Here is a 21,899-nt window from a genome sequence, read left to right as displayed (position 1 = left end):
TGCTTTGCAGACCTCTGCTCTGTCTCTGGCATTTCAAACCCATTTTCCTTCTCTCATGGCTCCTAAATCTCTCCACTTGGCTCATGCCTCCCTGTTTTCATCCCCAGTCACTCCTTTTTTTTTCCTGGCTAATCTCCCCCATTTTGCATCAGCAAAGTGGGGAGAAGAAAGCAATTAACCACCTCTAGAAAGTAATTAGGAGGTGTGTTTTCTTAATTGTGGCTTGTTACTCCACCCCATGGCCGTGCCTGTGCTGGGGACATGAGGCTGCAGAGCATGGACCCCGGTGATGGAAAACCACCCAGAAAATAAAGTGTAATGTCTTGCTGGATGGGTTTTTTGGGAGGTGAAGCCCAGAAAAGCAGCTCCAGCAGAAGACAGAGGCAGGAGCCAGCATGGGCGGGAGTCTGGAAGAGCTGGTTTCAGCCCAGCACGGGCAGCGATCAGCTCAGAGCCTGGGCTGGAAGACAGCCAGAGAAACCCATGCAGAAGCTGCTTTGAAAGCAGCAGCCCTGCTCTCTCCCTGCACCCACACTTGCTCTGAAAGCAAACCAGCAGCAATGATCCCCTTGCCAGCTGAGCTTGGCAGGGGAGAGCAAACACCGAGGCTCAGCTGCTTCATCTGCATTGTAAAAGTTGCCCTAGTGCCCCTGCCCAGCGCAGGGAGAGGATTTAAATCACTCCCCACTTTCTCCTGCAGCTGGTGGACGCGGTCAGAGCTCCCTGCAAAGCCGCGGCTCGTCACCTTGCAATGTGGCTGGTTCACCGCTCTGGACACACAAGCCCTTTGCAACCCTGGAGGGACGAGCAGCTGCATCTCCCCAACTGTCTCGCTGGCGCAAGACCCTTCCCTGCCACGGCTGGGAAATTCTCCCTTCCACACCAAACTGTGCCAAACCAAACTGCCCTGAGGATGCTGGAGTGGCTGGTTCCCCCCACGCCAGGATGGGGAGCAGCATCCCCAGGGGCTGGGACGGGGCAGTGCCTGAGCCTGCATCCCCCTGCTCATCTGCCCATGGGGCTGGGGGAGGGATGCAGGGATGTATCTGCAGCTGCCCCCTTGCTCTGAGCATCCCCCTCCTCATGCAACTCCGCTCTCCTGCGTGCAGCAATATATGGTGCTGCTGGTCCTGGGCACTGGGGTCTAACACCAGATGACCCTTTCTCCCTCCCCTCCTTTATCCTTGGCGCCTTCCACTCCAACCCTCCCTGCAAAAGGTGCCTCTGTGACTGCAAACAGCTGCGGGCTGGGCTCTGGGTGCCCGAAAAGGGCACAGTTTCCCCACACCCCCAGAGAATTCTCATTTTATGCCTTCAAGCAACGTGGGTTTAGACACCCTGCCTGGCACAGAGGAACGTGTGGTCCTGCAGCCGCGTCAGGGGGAGCAGCAAAGCAGGGATGGAGGCTGGGGCTGGGAAGTGAGCCCAGGGATGGGGGCCAGGGTACCTGAACGGTAATGCCAGGTGTCTTTTCTCTTTCCCCTTGGCCTTAGCTCTGTAATCACAAAGAGCAATTCATTCAGACGAGATTCATGCGGCTGTGGTGACAAAGACCATTTTTGCCCACCTTCTCTCCCCCAAGCCCCCATCACCAACATGCATCAAGCAGCCACCCAAACCCAACTCGCAAATGGGCCCGAGTGAGATCTTGCTGCAACACAACTGGCTAACCCACCAGCACCCAGGGAACTGGGCACAGAGACAGTGGCAGTACTGGTGGTGCTGGGATGAGCAGGGAGAAGAGAGGGTGCGTGAACAAGATAGAACAGACAGGAAAAGAGAGTTGCTTTGGGATGGGTGGATGGATGGATGGATGGATGGATGGATGGATGGATGGATGGATGGATAAATGGTAGGGCATTAGGCTGGCTGGTGTTAGGGATGGGCAGATGGACAGAGAGTATCACAGCAGGATGGATGGATGGATGGATGGATGGATGGATGGATGGATGGATGGAAGGAAGGAATAGCACTGGGATGAACAGACAGTGAGATAGATCTGTACTGCAATGCATGGATGGATGGATGCTGAGAATGGCAGTGATGGATGGATGGACAGATGGGTGGATGGATGGATGGATGGAAACGCAGTGAGATGGGTGGATGCATAGAATCGTATTGAGATGGACCGATGGACAGATGGACAGATTAGTGGATGGTGAGAACTGCATTGGGATGAATGGATGGGTGGGTGGGTAGTGAGAATGGGAGTGATAGATAGAAGGATGGAAATGCAGTGAGATGGGTGGATGCACAGGATTGTATTGAGATGGACTGATGGACAGACAGATTGGTGGATGGTGAGAACTGCACTGGGATGAATGGGTGGATGGGTGGGTAGCTAAGCAGGCAAACAAATATTATCCTCAAAACTCCTTTGGTAGACCTCTGAGTAGAAGGAAATGTGTCTTGCTGAGCACAGGGGAGAACAGACTGAATTCAAAGAAGCCCTGCTCTTTTGGGACAAGGGGAACAAAGGAAAGCTCTACCCCCTGACAAGAAGAGGACAGGAAGTTGTTAGGACCTTCTCCTGGGTCCAAATGCCATGCAGGGCTCAGTACCCAGCACCACACGCATGCACACACCATGCCCAAAGGGCTGAGCCAAGCGGGGACACCATGCCCAGTACCTGAGATCTTCAGGATCTTCGCTGTTTGGAAGAGACACGGCCAGGAGGATGAATGTGAGGAAGAAACAAACCCACCCAGATATACCCCCCAAAATGGCACATGGGGAGCAGCCAGGATGGGGAAGGGGCTCACGGCTGCCACCACCCCCTGGGAGGATCCTCCTGGGCTGGTGCTGAGAAGGTTCATTCAGTGCAATGCACATCAGAGCCTTGGCCAACACTGCGTGGCCAGGTACTGAGGGGACATTGTCCCACAGCTCTGCCACCACCCAGGTCCCACAGCGCTCTTCTGGGGGTTTCTGCTCCATCCCCTCCACCTCCCCCCAAATACTAGGCAGCAGCAATGAAAATCAGACTTACTGGGATGGGTTGGGGCTGGCACCATTGTCCTGGACTCACCCATGCCAGATAAATGTATTTATGCAGATGTATTCTTAATCATGGTGCCCTTGGGAGTCCACTAGCCCTATAGACAGCGCGATCATCACCCTGGTTTGTGGGATTTGGCTGTAGAGGATGCACAGGACCTGCCTCCCCTTTGTGACGTGACCCGGAGGAGGTTTGCAGGTGTGGATGGTCCCACAGAAGGCTCCTGGAGACCAGGGCTCATGTGCTCACGTCTGTTGTCCTGCACCTGCAGGGATGCTGGTGCGTGAAGCGTTGGCTTCATCCAGCTCTGGACCACACACCCTGCTCTCCTGGCTCAAGAACTGGGAATTAATTGGGATTAAGGAAGATTTGGAGTGTAAATCAGACTGGCCTGTATCCCAAATCCTGGGCTGGTTTATGCCTGGACAGTCACGTATTCACGGGACATGGGTGACGGGGATGAGCTGGGATGAGGGCAACCCCCACCTCCAAAAAACCGAGATCCCGCCAGTGATGACATTTAGTACCTTGCTACTGACTTGTATCCATCGTTAAACTTAATCCTGAGAGAGGCACCGGAGAGAGAAAAGAAATAATGTAAAATACCACAGTGTCAGGCTACTCACAGCAGCAAGGGACACAGGGACCTGGTGGGTGTAGGGACATCCCTGCCAAGGGGGGGCGGTGGTACCAGGGTGCTGTGGCAGATGACGGGGGTGACTTCAGCTGTGTGCACCCAGCAATTGAATGGTACATTGGAAGGGTTGCAAGAAGGATGGGAGAAAATTGACAGGGGCTGCTTGTCTTCAGGAGATGATTTCACTTTGCTCAGGATGAAAAGGACCCCAGACTTGCCCAGTTGTGCTGATGGAGGCACTGGTCCGGTGTGGGACATCCCTGAGATATGTGCCCAAATGCCACACTTGAGGTAGCAATTTCAGACCCTCCTTATCTACTTGGCCATGGAGGTTCTGAACGTGTCTACACCGGTCTCCCATGCCAGCCAAGGATGGAGACACACAGTCCTATGTGGGTAACCATCCCTTAGGAGATCCCTCTTTCCTTTGACTATAGAGACAACCTGGGAAGATCGGGATCATCACGAGAGCCTTGCTAAGCTTCCCGGGGCCATGGAAGATGGTGCTGGGATGCACCTCACTCGTTCTTATGGACACAGCAGCTCTGGAAAGCCACTGTGAGCAGCAATAGTACCAAGCAAACATGTTTGCACCATTGACCAGCCCAGGTTGACCAGAAGAAGGGAGTTCTGCTGCTCCCAGAGTCCTGTCAGGGGTATTTCCATCACTAAGTTCAATTCCAGTGCTTGGCAACAACCCCAGCTCGGGAGCCAGTGACCCGTGGGGATCCTCAGTGGCAGGTGGAGGGTTGAACCCAGTCAGATACATTTTGGATCGACCAGGTCCCCACAAGAAAAGACACCATCAATAATTCACCGTGACCAGATTGCTTTCGGCTGTGGAGCTCTGTCCTGCCCATGAATATTTCAAGGTCAACAGCTATCGGGTGATGCTTCCCAGGATCTCAGTTTCACGTTGGTCGGGAGCCATGACGTGCACAGCCCTGTCCCACACAAATTGTGGCCATCCCGTGGGGTCCCCATTCTCTATACTGGCCATAGAGGGGATGTAAAGAGACATCTCTATTGGTAAATAAATGGACCAAGGCCCATTCTCTGGCCATAACAGGGCTTGTGTCCCACAGGTAAAGTCCATTCTCCCAACAAACTGCATCCAGGCAACTTGCTGGGGGTGGTCCCTGCTCTATCATAGAATCGTTTTGGTTGGAAGAGATACTCAAGATCATCGAGTCCAACCATAACCTACATCTAGGCACTACCCCATGTCCTGAGAACCTCATGTCCATCTGTCCAACCCTCCAGGGCTGGTGACTCCAGCACTGCCCTGGGCAGCCTGTTCCAATGCCCCACAGCCCTTTGGGGAAGAAATTGTTCCCACATCCAACCTCAACCTCCCCTGGCGCAACTTGAGGCCGTTTCCTCTGCTCCTGTCACCTGTTCCTTGGGAGAAAAGACCAACACCCTCCATGCTATGACCTTCTCTCAGGTAGTTGTAGACATCATCATAGTCCCTGGTCTATCATAAACCATCCCAGGCATCTACTGAGCCAAAGCCTCATTAGGGACCACGCTAATGAGCCAACAGATGGGAAGGTGCCACCCCGTGTTCAGGCTTCCTTCCTCACATGGATGCTCCACAGGGTGAGCAGGTTCTTACACCAGCCCCAGTGAAATGCATAAACCTAGACCTGACAGATCTGGGCCTCCAAGTGTTGACATTTAAGCCTGGCTTTGAGGAAGCGCTCTCTGGAGAGCAAGGCTTGGAAGGTGTCTCAGCACCGCAGGGACAGGACTTCAGGGCTGAGGTGGGTATTTACCTAACGTGCTGATCTTCTTCTGCATCGTCTCCAAGGCTGGGGCGTTTACAGAGAGAGGAAAAAAACCTCTGTGATATAAAAACAAAGGGCTCTTCTACTGTGTCAGTATTTAAACACACCAGGATGATTTGCTTCAGTATGAGGAGAACATCAGAACACACCAGCACAGCAAAGCACTCCATGCACGTCTGCAAACCCACCACCACCCCACACGGGCCCGATCCTGCTCCGCCACCCCCCGCTGTGCCTGCAGGCTCCACTATGGCCCAGACCGGTTTGCTGTGGTTATCTGGGTGCCTGGGGACCGGTCAAGTGTGGAAGGGACTGGTCCCCTTCGCCCCAACATCCCAATTCTCCTCCTCCCTTCTGCTGGGGGTGAGTTTGCTCAGAAGCAGTCTAGGCTGGAAAAGGCTCACTGGGTCGGTGCTGTACCCTGTGCCAGGCTGCCTGGAAGGACATAAGACGAATTATCAGCTCTTTTTCCCTCGGAACGTCCTGCCCTCACCCAATCTTGATTGATTCTATATGAAGAACAAGTACTTTTTTCTGAATTAAGAGGATGGTTCACATCAAAGTGCTCTTCGATTCTTTCCAAACACCTGAATATGAAACATCTTCTCTTTTTTCCTTTTTCCCCGTTTGATTCACGTTAAACTCCGGTGCAGGTTTGCCGCAGCCCAAGCCAGGCTCGGATTTGCTCAATTCCTCCGACATTTCTTGGGCATTGTGTCCTCCTGTGCAAAACCCTCCTGGCACCAGGGGAGCTCAGCTGAAACACAGACAGTGCTAAAATGCCATTAACGCCTCCAGAGCTGCTGCAATCCATCTGGGGATTGATCCCAAAGCAGATTTGGTTTGGGGGTTGGCCCTGGGAGGTGTCGCGCCAATATTTTCTGCATCTTTCCCTTCCTGCGCAAGCTCGTGTGGATGGATCCAGCCCCATCATCCCTGAAAAACCCGCCTCAACTGCTGGAATCTCCCTCTCTCCAACCTTTTCTTCACATCCTCACTAGTTGCCCAGCCAGACCAAGCAAGGGTGGCGCTGCCCAGGCGTCCTGGAGCAGGTCATGAAGGTCCAGCTCTCGTTCTGCTCTGCAGACAGAGCCCTTGGTCCCAGGCAGGCAAAGGCAGAATGGAATGGAATCATAGAATCATTTTGGTTGGAAGAGCCCCTCAAGATCATGGAGTCCAACCATAACCCAGCCCTGGCACTGCCCCATGTCCTGAGAACCTCCTGTCCGTCTGTCCAGCCCTCCAGGGCTGGTGACTCCAGCACTGCCCTGGGCAGCCTGTTCCAATGCCCCACAGCCCTTTGGGGAAGAAATTGTTCCCACATCCAACCTCAACCTCCCCTGGGCAACTTGAGGCCGTTTCCTCTGCTCCTGGCGCTTGTTCCTGGGGAGCAGAGCCCGACCCCCCCTGGCTCCAAGCTTCTTTAAAGCATCTGTAGAATAGAACAGAACTGAATGGAAAGCAATATAATAGAATATAGAATATTTCAGTTGGGAGGGACCTACAACAATCAACTATTACAACCATCTGACCACTTCAGGGCTGACCAAAAGCTGAATCATGTTGTTAAGGGCATCATGCAAACACCTCTTAAGCACTGACAGCCATGGAGCATCAACCACTTCTACGGGAGCCTGTTCAAGGGTTCGACCACCCTCTCAAGTGAAGAGATGCTTCCTAATGTCCAGTCTAAAGCTCCCCTGGTGCAGCTTTGAGTCATTCCCACATGTCACAGACTGGTTGGAGATCACCCTGTCCAACCCACCTGCTCACGCAGGGTCACCAGGGCAGATCACACAGGGTCACCAGGGCAGATCACGCAGGGTCACCAGGGCAGATCACACAGGTGGGTCCAGGTGGGTTTGAGTGTCTCAGAGCAGGAGACTCCACACCCACTCTGGGCAGCCCAATCCAGTATGGCTGTTTTAAGGAGAGTATTCCCAGCGAGGCAGCAGCCTCCACCGCGCTGCTTCCCGCAGCTCTATCGACTGCAGCCTTATTTCTCAACGTGCTCTTTCTCTCTGCCCCAGTCATTAGCAGGGAGGGACACTTTTCCTTGTCATGGAGGAAAAAATTGCAAAAGGAGCTTCGCATCTGCACTTTCTTGCCAGGAATCCTGCATGGGGAGTGAGTTACCATCCCTTAGGGATCTGTTCCTGCTGCCGAGTGCAGGCTGAGCTCAGGGCTTGTGGGTCTCACTTTGCTAAGGGAGATAAAGCCCAGAGTGACAAAGAGAAGGGAAATGAAGTATCCCTTTCCCACAGCTCAGTGCTGTGACATCCCAAATATCTTCTACAAGAATGGCCTTGAGGTGCTGGAGTGAGTGGAGAGAAGGGAACGGAGCTGGTGAGGGGCTGGAGCACAAGTGTGATGGAGCGGCTGAGGGACATGGGGGTTCAGCTGGAGAACAGGAGCTGAGGGGAGACCTTCTGATCTCTGAACTGCCTGAAAGGAGCTTGGAGCCAGGGGGGTCGGGCTCTGCTCCCCAGGAACAAGCGCCAGGAGCAGAGGAAACGGCCTCAAGTTGCCCAGGGGAGGGTGAGGTTGGATCTTGGAACACGGGGACTCATCCTGGCTGCAAATAATTCTGCTATAACCCCACTGCCAGCACTAGTTTCCGACACGCGTCTCGCCAGCATTGCCGGCACCTCGATCAGGCTGCAAGCGAATGGCTGAGAAGTGCTTGGCAAGCCCCGCGCTCTTTATATATTATTCCTTGTTGTTGCTGCTGCTTTTCCCATTTCAAGGTCTGTTTGTTTCTCCCTCCCTTTTTCCATCCCCTCAGGAAAGGGAATAACACAATAACGTCCCTAATGAGCCAGGGGAGGAGGTAAACAGCTTTGTGATGGAGAGGACAATGACAGAGAGCCCGTGGAAATCTGGGGTGACCTTTCTACTACCTTCATTCAGACTCAAAGCCCCCCCAGGGGGACACAGAGGATGGGAACAAACACACGGGATTACAGGCAAAGCAGCTGCCAAGAAGATTTCAAGTCCAACTTCTCTCCCAAGGGGGATCAGCTCACCCCAAGCCATTCCTCAGATATTTATCCAGCTTGTACTTAAGCATCTCCAGGGCTGGGAGCTGAACCCCCTCCCAGTCCCACCTGGGGTTTCTCTCCCCTTGTCCTTACAGCTCATCTCACTGCCCCTCACAGACATTGAATTTGTGGCTGTCCTATGCCAAAATGATAAGCAGTTCATTCCCAACTTGACCCAAACCTTGAAGGCGAAGCAGGAGCTAGACTTGGCTTTGAACTGGACTTGCACAGCATGGCCAGGCCCAACGGCTGGTGTGGCACAGCAGGGCTGTCCCATCTCAGTCCCCAAACTGAGCAGTGGTACCACGGGAAGCTGAAGGCATTGCACAGCAATCATAGAACCACAGGATCACAGAATCACAGGATGGTTTGGGTTGAAGGGACCGTTAAATCTCCCCCAGTCCCCCCTGCCATGAGCAGGGACATCTGCACCAGCTCAGGGTGCTCAGAGCCCCGTCCAGCCTGGCCTGGGGTGTCTCCAGGGATGGTTCAGCCACCACCTCTCTGGCCAACCTGGGCCAGGCTCTCACCACCCTCAGCACAAACAATTTCTGCATCATGTCCGGCCTGAATCTCCCTCCTTTAGTTTAAAACCATCACCCTTGTCCTGTCACTACAGGATCAGAGGGGCAGGATCCCCCCCAAACCTGCTGCTCACACTGCTGGGGACGCAGCCCAGGACACGGGTGTTTTTTTAGCCAATCTCTCACCCCCAGCACCCCAAGTCTTTCTCCTGGGCGCTGCTCTCTCGATGTCCCATTCAACGCATGGTGTGTCATCTCCCGCATCTGGGCTTGGCCCAAGTGGCATCTGAGCATTTGGGGACCCCAGGCATCCAGCAGCCTTGTCAGGGCTCTTTGACTGTCCCTCCATCTCCAGGCACCCAGACACCCCAGATGCAGCTACCGCCCGGGGCACGTGCAGGAACAGCTGTTGTTCTGGGGTGTTCTGCTCATGGGGTGTGTGCTACAGCCTCCTGTGCACTATGAAATTACAATTTCAATGCCACACACCCTGCCTTTGAAGCCAAACTCCCTGGCATGCATCACACCCATGCTAATGCTTCCAACCCAAAGACGGGTTTGGATGGGCAACCCCTAATGTGCTCTCTGGGACTGTTGTACCCCCCAACCCTGAGCGGGGATCATTTGGGTCAGGGACAGGCAGTCAAAACCTTCTCAGAGACCGTCCTAATAATTTACTAACATTGCGGACACTTCAGGTGCTTGGCCTGGCACTGTCTGATTAATGAGACTCAACAGAGGTGTTCACCAGTACAGATGTGGCCGTCAATTCCCATGACACAGAGTCAATATCTTCATGCTAGTGAAGCTTGAGGCACCCGGCAACAGGCTGTGTGGGGAGATGCTGTGAGAAATGAGCTCCCCAGAAGAGCCGTGTGTAGGAAAAACCATCCCCATGAGCTTCCTGCCATCGCTGGACCCACACGAGTTGAGAATCCCCTCCAAAAATGCTCCTTCCTTTGGCTGAGCTGCTCCCAACTCATCGGGTTGGTCCCTGGGTTTTGCCTGAACTCTTTTGTGCAGTTGCTCCTCAAGCTCTTCCTGGCACGGGGTGGGAAGGACACACAGCCCCGCACCGCAAGATCAGCCACCGCAAACAGCACTGGGGTCCCCAGCACATCGACAGGAGCTGGACACGGCCGAGCTGGCGCTGGGGACAACTGTGCCTGGTGTGTGGTGGGACCTGGAGAAGCATGAGGACCTCAAAGGTGACGTGGTACCCCAGCCCCTCCTCCATCCTGGATCCCAGCACCCCTCCTGAGCATCCTTTCCAAGGATGCTTTTCCAGCCGCTCCATTTCTTCTCCCCACCAGCTCTCCTGCGGCCAAGAAATGGAAATCCAGGGGTGACGCTTGTGGGCCATCCAAAGGGACAGGGCAGGAGCAACACAGCACTGCAAACCCCACAGGCACAGCAAGAGTGGGTGCTGACCAGCTCCCTACCTTGTGTTGAGGGATCCCTGGCTAAGGGTGTCCCCCTCTCCCAAAAGTTCGTCTTCACTGTGGTAATACATCTCGTCCTCTTCCATCCTGCCAGGGCGGTGACACAGAAAACATCAGCCCTTTCCGTCAGTGTTTGGAACAGACGCGGTGGTGACATTAATGAGCAGGTCCCTTGGGGCTGGCAGGGCAGCAAGATCCAGCCAAGCCTGACAGCCCCTGAGCTCAAATGACCTCCTGGGGGACAAGGCTCCAAAGCAGAGGACCTGGGGAAGCTCCTTGGGACAAAAGCAGCAGGTGAAACCTGTTTTAGTGCAATTCACAGAATCACGGGGTCATTTTGGTTGGTAAAGACCTTTAAGGTCACCAAATCCAACTGTTAACCTCACACCGGCAAGTTCACCACTGCCCCATGTCCTGAGAGCCTCATGTCCGTCTGTCCAGCCCTCCAGGGCTGGTGACTCCAGCACTGCCCTGGGCAGCCTGTTCCAATGCCCCACAGCCCTTTGGGGAAGAAATTGTTCCCACATCCAACCTCAACCTCCCCTGGTGCAACTTGAGGCCATTGTCTACATGCAAAGTTAAGCCTGGGACAGTAGGACTTGCATGCCTGTTTTTTTGGCTAAGGGACTCTCCTCTTTCTCCTCCTTTGAAACAGTGGTGGAAAAGTCCTGTGTACAAAGGGATTTTATTTTTTAAAGCATCAGGGATCTGAAGGAGACACTGAAGGCAAATATCAAGGGACTTTCACCCAACTGTGACCACCAGGAGCCACTCACCCACATGCCAAGAGCTGCTGACCTGTGGAAAAATGCAGTGCAAGGATCACAGTAACATGCGGACACCACAGTGGTATTCAACCTCCCCACAGCCCCGCTGCCTGCTTATAAACTGTTGCATTATTTCATGTCTCCAACAGGAAGGATTTTTCACCAGTGATGTACAAACTAACTCAAACAGTCCTTCTGCTCCAGCACAGCTCAGCAGCCACAACATGCACCCGGGCAGGAGAGCTCAGCAAACTGCACACCCAGCTGGGATCTTCCAGGCTAAACACATCTGTGCTCAACCTCCAGCTGAGCTGAGCTTTATAGATTTACTTTACATCGCTGGAAACCTCATCCGGAGCCTCCATTCATCCGCCCGCCTGCTGCAAGCGCTGCATCAGCCGCGCGCCATTAACGGCATCGCCAGCGACAGCAAAGCCACGTGCGCATCCTGCTGCCCGCGTCTCCAAATGATTTCCCAGCATATGGGGTGGACAGACAGACTGAAAGCCACTCTGCAAGCCGGGCTGTGCTGGGCTCTGCTCCTCCTTAAATCCTTCAGCATCTTCCCTGCTCAGCAGCATCGCGGTCCGCTGAGCCAGGAAACCAAACTGCACTTGCAATTTGAAAATTCACAGGTTTCAGCCCAATTCACACAGTTAATTAACTGCCTAAGAGCAATGCGAGGGGCTGGAAATATCTTCCCTCAATTCCACACCATGGGGAAAGAGAAATTTTGCCCTTATATGGCCACAATGAAGTGCTAAACGCAGGCAGAAAGCAAACGCTGCTGAAGAACACAGTTGCATAACCCCATGGAGGGATGTATGGCTGCGGCAGCGCCTGCCCTGTAAATGCTGCGTGAAAAGCAGCCGATTCCGAGGAGCGTGTTTGGAATCACAGCTCCGGCTGGGATCCCCTGTGGATTTGGGGACACCTTTGGGACTGTAGCCCTTGAACAAGGGCTGTGCTCACCCCAGGAGAGCGGGGGTGACCTGGGGACTCTGCCTGTCCCACTCACAGTCACTCTTCTCCACCAGTTTATCTCTTTCCACGAGACTTTTAGCAACTTCAGGACTTTGATGTTTCCACTCTGCCAACTGAAAGAAGCCAATGAGTTGAAGAACTACTGGAGTGGAAAGAAAAAAAGTCACTATTGTGGACAACACAACTGCATAAACTATGTAAACCTGCTTGAAAATCTGGCTTAGCAGCCCGGGAGCCCAATATATTTACAGACAAGTGGTTTTACACTTGCAAAACTCTATTGTCTGGTGAGCTGGGTGGGGATTTGAGCACGGGGTTGAGAGTATCCATGATGGGCTGGGCTGGATCTGGCCCAGCATCACTCAGTGCCCATGCACACCTTGGCCTCATGGTTATATATGAGGTGGTGAAGGGGTCATTCCTCCCACCGAGGCCTCAAAAGCTACAGCTTGTGGCAGAACTGGTCCCAGCTTGCACGTCATCCCATGGACAGCCAACTGCAGCGTCCCCAGTCCTGAGCCCTCTCCACCCGTCCCAGTCACCAGGAGGGTTTGCAACTGGTTACAGCAGCTCTGGGTCAGAGAACAGCAGGATACGGTCCCTGAGCTTGTCTTCTTCCAGTGTCAGGTCCCATGAGCTTAGGAAGACACAAGGGTGATGCTAAGGACTGTTAAATTAATATAAAGCTGGTAGCAGCATCCCTCAGAAGAACTGGAGGTGTCCCCACCTGCCACCACAGGGTGATGGGTCCCTCAGGTAACCCCAACAGGGCTCTGGTCCAGGTGCTGCCTTCGGGACAGGATTTCAGTCAAGGCTGGTGAGGTGCAGAGGTCCTGACATGCTGCCATGGAAATATCTCAGAGAAGCCTCATGCTTGTCTGTCTGAGCGTTAATGCTGCAAGGGAGGAGCAAGGGTTCGTCCCCTCCTCCTGCCATGGCGTCCCAGCCTCTACCATGTCAACATGGGATGTGCACACTCAGAATGTCCCCAGCACAGGGACATGGGATGTGCGCACTCATGATGTCCCCAGCACAGGGACACAGGTTAGTGGCACTGTCACCTTCCACCCCAGAAGCACCACACTGGTGTGGTTCTTTGGCCAACATGCACTCGCCCCTCAGCACGCTTGCAGCTCAGTTCTGGGGTCACCACAAGCTCCATCTAGATGCAAGACCACACACGTGGCTCTACACCCCACACATGGCTCTACTCCCCATGTGGCTCTAATCCCATCCAATACAAGTCCTGACCAAAAACCAGACCCTTAATCCTCTCCGAATCTATAGTTAATTACATTTGCATCATGCTACAAACCTCAGCACTTCCTGGGAGGTTCAACTGAGTGCATTGCAGGTGTGGAGGACCTGCTGGCACCGGGGTTGGACACTGACAGCCCAACCTCACCTCGAGCTGTGCTAATGGCTCTTCTGACAGCCAGGAGATGTGACCCACCTTAGAAGAGCCCTGGGGCAACGCTGTCCTTTTGTGACAAGCCAAGCCCTCCCCAAGCCCGCTGCCCTCACACATCTCCAAGTGATCAGCCCCACATTACCTTCTGAAGCTCCTCTCCGTGGACTGCTGGTTGGATTTGCCCGGAGAGATGTCTGAGCCTTGCCGGTGGCCAGAGAGGAGGCTGTCTGTCTCTAAGGGGTACCTGCCGTCCCCCTCTGAGTGGACACTGGGGGTCTCCAGGAACTCCTTGTCATTCCACGCGCCCACGGTCCCGTCCAGAGCCTGGTACCTGATCTCTATGGAGATGCTGGTCTGCAACACACAAGGAAGACACAATCAGCCACCAAAGGGAGGAAGGAAGGTCCTGCAAAATCTGGAAGGCAGGAAGAGCTGGTTTGATCTCTGAGCTTTATTGACCCCAAAGTCTCTTCTTTCCTTATGCAAGAGACAGCTGGAGAGCAGGTCTTTGGCTTCAGGAGGTGCCCAATGCCAGGATGAGGGGCAACAGGCAGAGACTGAAACACAGGAGGCTCCATGTGAACATGAGCAGAAGCTTGTTTGCTGGGAGGTGCCAGAGCCTGGCCCAGGCTGCCCAGAGCGGGTGTGGAGTCTCCTCTGAGACATTCAAACCCCCTGGACCCACCTGTGTGATCTGCTCTGGTGACCCCGTGTGATCTGCTCTGTGACCCTGTGTGATCTGCTCTGGTGACCCTGTGTGATCTGCTCTGGTGACCCCACATGATCTGCTCTGTGACCCTGTGTGAGCAGGTGGATTGGATTGGGGGAACTCTCCAGAGGTCCCTTCAACCCCAACCAGGCTGGGATTCTGTGATTGTGTCTGACCTGGCACGGTGCTGCAGCCTTTCTCCTGCTCAGGGATTCACTTGGAGTTGCTGGTGCATCCCAGACCAGCTACACCACACACAACAATCCCAGAATGTCAGGGGTTGAGGGGCCCTGGAAAGCTCATCCAGTGCAATCCCCCCATGGAGCAGGAACACCCAGATGAGGTTACACAGGAAGGTGTCCAGGCGGGTTGGAATGTCTGCACAGAAGGAGACTCCACAACCTCCCTGGGCAGCCTGGGCCAGGCTCTGCCACCCTCACCCCCAACAAGTTGCTTCTCCTCTTGCAGTGGAACCTCCTGTGTTCCAGTTTGCACCCATTGCCCCTTGTCCTGTCCCTGGTTGTCACCAGAAGAGCCTGGCTCCATCCTCCTGACACTCCCCCTTTCCATATTGATCCCCATGAATGAGTCCCGCCTCAGTGTCCTCTTGTCCAGCTCCAGAGCCCCAGCTCCCTCAGCCTTTCCTCACACGGGAGATGCTCCACTCCCTTCAGCATCTTGGTGGCTGCGCTGGACTCTCTCCAGCAGTTCCCTGTCCTGCTGGAACTGAGGGGCCACAACTGGACACAAGATTCCAGGTGTGGTCTCCCCAGGGCAGAGCAGAGGGGCAGGAGAACCTCTCTCGACCTACAGACACCAAAAAGAGACACCAAAAGCCTCAACCAGCAGACAAACCCTTCAAGCAGCTGAAGGCACCATGAGCAGATGAAGCCGCATCATGTTGGTGGGTTTTCCTCTGCAGTGCATCACCTTGTGAAGAATTTGTGCCCTGCTGTGAAGTGCTGGGCTGCCAAACCCCACTGATGGATGACGTTCTTAGGGATGTGGTTCAGAAGTGGACTCAGCAATGTGGGGCTAACAATCAGACTTGATGATCTTAAAGGTCTTTTCCAATCAAAATTATTCTATGGCCTCAAGTTGCCCAGGGGAATTTGAGGTTGGATGTGGGAACAATTTCTTCCCCAAAGGGCTGTCGGGCATTGGAACAGGCTGCCCAGGGCAGTGCTGGAGTCACCAGCCCTGGAGGGTTGGACAGACAGACATGAGGTTCTCAGGACATGGGGCAGGGACAGGGCTGGGGGAACGGTTCAACTCAATGATCTTGAGGGTCTTTTCCAAGCAAAATGATTCTGCGATTCTATACTTGGTGCCTTGCTCCTACCTGGCCCAACCCCGGGCAGGGTTTGCCCAGTGATGGGCGTCCCTGGGGAGGTTTGGGTAGACCCTGGTTTGGGGAGGGGGTGTCTCTGCCTCGCCATGACCAGCCTGGCTGGGTCATGGGGACAGGAGGGACCTGCCACTGGGTCTGGCCAAGCTTCATCTCAAGCCTCTTCTGAACGAACCAAGAGAAGGTCCTCTCACTCTTCTATATGGTCGTGCTCCACTTACCCACCCAAGATTGCACCAGGGTACTGCATCAAATTCCCTGAAAAATCATTCTCTGTATCTAATTACAAATCAAAGCTGTGAGTTCATCTTGCTGCAAAAAGCCACTGGCCCTACCTTAGCCCTGAAGTCCAAAGCCCTTCTAAAACCACCGCCTTGGGCAAAACAGCCGGAAAAATACCTCTGCTAAGAAACGTAACTCTTTTGAAAGGCAAACAGCTGCTACAAAGATCAAAGCAGAACCAAAAACCAGATCAAAGCAAAACAGAAACAGCCTCCACTTGGCTTCCACTGAGAAATTATAAGTTATTTAATATGCAAAGGCAATTGTTTCTGGACACGAGGACAGAACAAAAAGGTTGTCAAAGAGCGAGTGGGGAGGTTTATCACCAAATCTTCCTCTTGTTCATGTATGTGTATAGAGGGGAGCAGCATCCTGACCTGCTCCAACCGCAGCTTGTCAGCGGGACCACGGAGGGCTGGAAAACACAACATGTGGCCTGGAAAGGTGCTGTTTACTCAGCAAACGCCAGCCAAGGGCTGACTCAAACCATGAGCTTTGTGGAAGGTTTAGACTGTTTCTTCTCTTTGTGCAGCAACATACAAACTGGAGTCAATCAGAACGATTTGCCACGCTGTGCTGACCCCACCAAGCTGGTTCGGGTCGTTTAAAAAGGCAAATGCAGAGGACAGACAGAGGTCCATGGGGAAACAGCAAGTTTTCACATTTTTCTCAAACCGCCTCAACTCTGTCGTGAAACATTTGATCTTGAAATCTCACCTTTAAACTATATTTAAAGGTTTAAAAATCCTTCAAAATAAATTAAGCATTGTGGCTGTAATGAACTGAAAGAGTTCGGTTTGGGCTGAATAAAATCATGACTTGTGCAAAGGAAAATTAGTAGGTGTGAGCTGAAACCAAGAGAAATTCACTCTGGAAACAAACCCCTTGTTTTTCAAAGCAAAGAAAATGAAGGGGTGGAATGGTTCAATGCAGGGCTGGTGGATTGCGCTGTCAAAATCATTTAATTGGCTTTTTTGCTGGTGGGGGGTGTTGGGGGTATTTTTGTTTGCTTGTTTTTTCACCACAGGAGATAACAACAAATTCTGAGATGTCCCAGCCCCTCTCTTGTAGGAGCCCAGTGACATGATTGTCATGTCCCTCCTGGCTTTACAGTTCCTGGCTCTTTTAATCCCTTTGCTGAGGCAGGTCAAGAGATCAGGGCTGGCTGGAGCTGCTGGTGATGTTCTACAGCCAGCCCAGAAAACAATTTCCAACCCTTCCTTTGTGTTTGATTACAGAAAGATCAAATTATGCTTGGAAACGTTCATTTACCACAGCTGAACATGAGCCAGCATGTGCCCAGGTGGCCAAGAGGCCACAGCACCCTGGCTGGTCCCAGCACTGCTGTGGCCAGCAGGCCCAGGGCAGTGACCGTCCCTGTGCTGGGACCTGGGGAGGCCAAACCGCCAATCCTGGGGCAGTTCTGGGTCCCTCACGCCAAGAAAGGCCTTGAGGTGCTGGAGCGAGTGGAGAGAAGGGACCGGAGCTGGTGAGGGGCTGGAGCACAAGTGTGATGGAGCGGCTGAGGGACCTGGGGGGTTCAGCTGGAGAACAGGAGCTGAGGGGAGACCTTCTGATCTCTGAACTGCCTGAAAGGAGCTTGGAGCCAGGGGGGTCGGGCTCTGCTCCCCAGGAACAAGCGCCGGGAGCAGAGGAAACGGCCTCAGGTTGCCCAGGGGAGGTTGAGGTTGGGTGTGGGAACAATTTCTTCCCCAAAGGGCTGTGGGGCATTGGAACAGGCTGCCCAGGGCAGTGCTGGAGTCACCAGCCCTGGAGGGCTGGACAGACGGACATGAGGTTCTCAGGACATGGGGCAGGGACAGGGCTGGGGGAATGGTTCAACTCAATGATCTTGAGGGGCTTTTCCAATCAAAACGATTTGATGATTCTAAGCAAAATCTTTTTCCATGCAGCTCAAAGGAAGAGCAGTGCAGTTGGCCGGTTGTCCCACCTCATCTGCCAGGCAGTGGTTTCCCTGCCTGCCCACCTCTGCCTCCTCCACATGTCTGATCATTTTTCATTCTGATCATTTCTCCTCCTGCAACAGCCCTCACTGGCCATGGCCCGCTCCTGTGCCCACTAAACAATCAGCATCTTTTGAGTCCAGGAGAAAGCGGGTCACATCTCCAGGAGGGTTGACGCTGCTGCCCATCAGGAGATAGCCCACAATTATATTTCCACTAACATTGCCCCATGCAAAATGTCCCAGATGTCACCGTCTGGATTCTCTTTTCTCAAGGCTCCTTCAGTCCAAATTTATCCTCGTGCTGGAGCAAAGGCAGCGAGTGAGTGGTTTGGAGATAGAATTTATGAAGCAGAGTTGTCGCTGTGCCCGTGAAGTTGCGGTGGATGGTGCATGGGAGAAGGGACCCGAAACCTTTCTGAAAGCCCAAAATGCAAACGTGTACCCTCACCTCCCAGCTCTGGTTTGAACACGGGTGACCTGGGGCTAAGATGATGCCCCAGAAATGCGGAGAAATCGAGGGATTTGGCATTTCTGCCCACATCAAGCACTAGAAATGCAGGATTTGTGCATGTGATCCATATGGCTCGCAGCGTGCAGAACACAGGGGGATTTATGGTCTTATCCATGGGAGATCCGAACCCCTGTAATACCTGCCTTGCCTAGGCTGCCCCAACAGACAACGCTCAGTAATTCTGTTTTCCAGAGCACTCTGTGGATACCAACTAAACCAACTCCAGCAGAGCTGCCGTGACACAGAGGAGACGGGGACATGAGGTCCTCAGAGGGCCGGTGACGAGCACAGCTTGTCCAGCACGTTGGACATGGGCTGGGGAAGGTCATTTCTCCTCCAGGTTCCTCCAGATAGGAACAAATGGCTTATAAAGAGGCGACGGGTAGCAAAACATTTGCCTTGACTTACTACACGACTACTCCAAGCTCCCGGGCAGGCTGCAAGGCGCCAGGCAGGGCAGGTACCTCCTCAGTCCTGCGTTAGTTCCTTCTAAAAATTTCATCATTCTCACCATCAAGAAGTTGCATGTATTTCATTTCCATCCATTGATTTTTCTGTCCCCCCTTGTGGCACTGAAGGGTCTTAATAACAGGGGATCTTCTTCCTTTGGAGGGTCCCAGGGACTTTAATCAGGCACCTTCTCAGTCCGATAACCCAAGAGAACAGCAGGAGCTATTTTCCTGATAATATTGTTGCACCCCAGGTCTGCATCCCCTCCATTTCTTTTCTCCCTCCTCAGCACTGTATTCCTTGTACTTTTACTGCTTTCATTCCCTCACAGAAGTCACCTCCTGTCTCTTCCTAATGAAACCACTCCTCTTTTCACTGCTAATTGCTCGTTGTCAGCACAGAGGGTCACACACAATTGCATTTTTCCTTTATGCTGAGTGCAGGAAGCCGCCTGTAAAGGAATAAATAGCAGGGGGAGGGGAGAGCCTGAGTTTCTGTTTTTTCAGTGAAAACACCAGTGTTTTGACAGCCAGAAAGATCAGAAGGAGCTGTATGTCCACGTGCGTTATAAACTCAGTCTCCACGGACGCGGCTCCCAGGGGTGCGTTAAGCAGATGGAAACGCAGTGGGTTGCACAGCAGCTGCTCCGCGGACAACGAGCCTCTTCCTCAGCATCAGGGGCTCTGTTTGGGGGTGCAGACCCCCACCCGCTGGCAGTTTTTATCCTGATTTACCCAGAGGGGTATGAAGAGCAGGACGCCGGGCGAGCTGCTGCACCAGGTATTGCTCATGTGCTCCAGGGCTCAGATAAAAGCAGCATTGAGATCAAATGCTGTAAATGTCGAGCATTTCAAACACCCAGCACTACTGGTGTGGGTTAAATCTGACACACCAGTGGCCGGGGAAGAGCCAGCATAGGGTTGCTCAGGTGCAGGAGAGCACTGGGAGCACTGGGAGCCAAGCCCAGCATGGGACTGCGGTCCAAGCAGCTGCTCAGTATCCTTGCCAGGAGCTGAGGACCACGCTGGGCTCTGAGCTGCCACAGGACATTCTCAGGCTATTTCTGAGCTGTGCAAGAGCATTTGCACCCTGTCCGTGTGCGGATTAAACCTGATCCCTCCCTGCTCTGCCCCGTCCCACGCTGGTCACGGCGTGGGGAGCAACCGGCCTTTGCTCTGCACCCTCAGGACAGCCCTTGTCCTTCAGAGCAAGATGGATGGACAGAGGGATGAAGGAAAGGTTGAGGATTTGGGGATTCAGGTATGTAACAGGGAATTCTGTGTTCCCACAGCAGCAGCAGAAATACGGACGGATGGACCAGCGACCAAAGGGCAGCAGCAGCTGCTTGTTCCTTGTGACCCACCTGAATGGCTGAATTGTTGTCGTCTATGAGCGTGTCCGTCACCTCTACCTGCCCTTCCTCCACCACCTTCTGCAGGACCATCCGGAAAGTGCCAATGAGCCTACAGAGCAAAGAGAAGAAACATCAGGCGAGCTGTGCTGAGGGCCCATCACCGCTCACTTTTAACGGGAAAGGGCTTTCTTTGCTGGCCAAATCACCAGAGCTTGGTTTTGCTTCCCATTTGCCACAGGAGGAGACGACAGACACGAGATGCAGGATCAGAGCGTGGCCAGGAGCTCCACCAGTTGAGATGGTGAGCAAAGGAGAAGCCAGGAGAGAAGCCACTTCAAGGTAACACTGCTGGGACAAGGAGGGAAAGAGACTTTGGGACGGCACCCTTGAATTACTGGGATGCAACTAACGGACCCCAGACTGGTCTCCTCCACCATGAACGTCTGCAGTTCTGTCTGCACTAGTAAATCCAACATGGCATGAACCAGGGGAATGTCCCTCACCCACCTGCACCAGGACATGGTCAGGACCATGGATGGGGAGGTCCTGCTGTCATCAGCACTGAAAAGAATGGATCCTTTGAGCAGGGCCTGTTGTGACAGGACAAGGGGTGATGGTTTTAAACTAAAGGAGGGAGATTCAGGCCGGACATGATGCAGAAATTGTTTGTGCTGAGGGTGGTGAGAGCCTGGCCCAGGTTGGCCAGAGAGGTGGTGGCTGAACCATCCCTGGAGACATCCCAGGCCAGGCTGGACGGGGCTCTGAGCAACCTGAGCTGGTGCAGATGTCCCTGCTCATGATCTTGAGGGTCTCTTCCAACTAAAATGATTCTATGATTCTATGATCTAACTGGTTTTAGTGGCTCTTGCCCGAGCTCGCTGCAGCCTCCTGCTCTTGCAGCCAGGGAGTGCAGCCCCGTGCGCACTAAAATCAGTCACATTTGTTAAATTACAGGTCCAAATAGTTACCACAGATCGTGCAGAAGCCTGGCGCTCTCTAATAAAAGTCATTACTTATTTGCCAGCCTGTCAAGGAGCTGTGGCTTTATGTTCTTCATGTTCTGCTGTTGCACCAGAGGGACCTTCCCAGCCTGAGAAAAAGCCCTGAAACAGTGAATGCAGAGCTGCCTTACAACACCTGCCTTGGATGTCACCTCTAGCGCTGTGACCCCAGGTGACAGAGAAGCCATTACACGGCACACCAGGACCACGTCAGCACTGCTCTGCCAACTGGGCCAGCGAAAAGCTGCTGCTGATCAAACTCGTTCTGTGCAAACATTAAGGCATCGCTTACTGTGATGCTGATTTATAGAGACATGATTTCAGAGAGGGAGACAAGAACTCCCCATGCTGTGAGGTGGGATATTGGAATGAGAGAATCATTTTGGTTGGAAAGCCCCTCGAGATCTGCAAGTCCAACCATAACCCAGCCCAGCACTGCCCCGTGTCCTGAGAACGTCATGTCCGTCTGTCCAGCCCTCCAGGGCTGGTGACTCCAGCACTGCCCTGGGCAGCCTGTTCCAATGCCCCACAGCCCTTTGGGGAAGAAATTGTTCCCACATCCAACCTCAACCTCCCCTGGGCAACTTGAGGCCGTTTCCTCTGCTCCTGGCGCTTGTTCCTGGGGAGCAGAGCCCGACCCCCCTGGCTCCAAGCTCCTTTCAGGCAGTTCAGAGATCAGAAGGT

General features: G+C 53.5%; 1 protein-coding gene across 7 annotated transcripts in view; it reads right to left on the bottom strand.

The window, feature by feature from the left end:
• The window catches only part of OTOF (otoferlin), a 115,373-nt gene that overhangs the window by 56,756 nt on the left and 36,718 nt on the right, over positions 1-21,899 (bottom strand). For 6 of the 7 annotated variants that reach the window (XM_065055469.1, XM_065055472.1, XM_065055466.1 and 3 more), the window contains exons 4-5: positions 20,224-20,323; positions 13,737-13,948 (exon numbers count right to left, since the gene is read on the bottom strand). In XM_065055469.1, the coding sequence (XP_064911541.1) occupies positions 13,737-13,948; positions 20,224-20,323 (312 nt within the window). Of the gene's footprint in view, positions 1-10,432; positions 10,516-13,736; positions 13,949-20,223; positions 20,324-21,899 lie in introns of those variants that run through there. The other variant, XM_065055473.1, reaches the window with a different exon arrangement.

The sequence above is a fragment of the Columba livia genome, chromosome 3 (assembly GCF_036013475.1).
Source record: "Columba livia isolate bColLiv1 breed racing homer chromosome 3, bColLiv1.pat.W.v2, whole genome shotgun sequence".
Classification (NCBI taxonomy): Eukaryota; Metazoa; Chordata; class Aves; order Columbiformes; family Columbidae; genus Columba; species Columba livia.
Note: the sequence above shows the minus strand (reverse complement) of the source record. Positions and strands in the feature narration are given on the sequence as shown.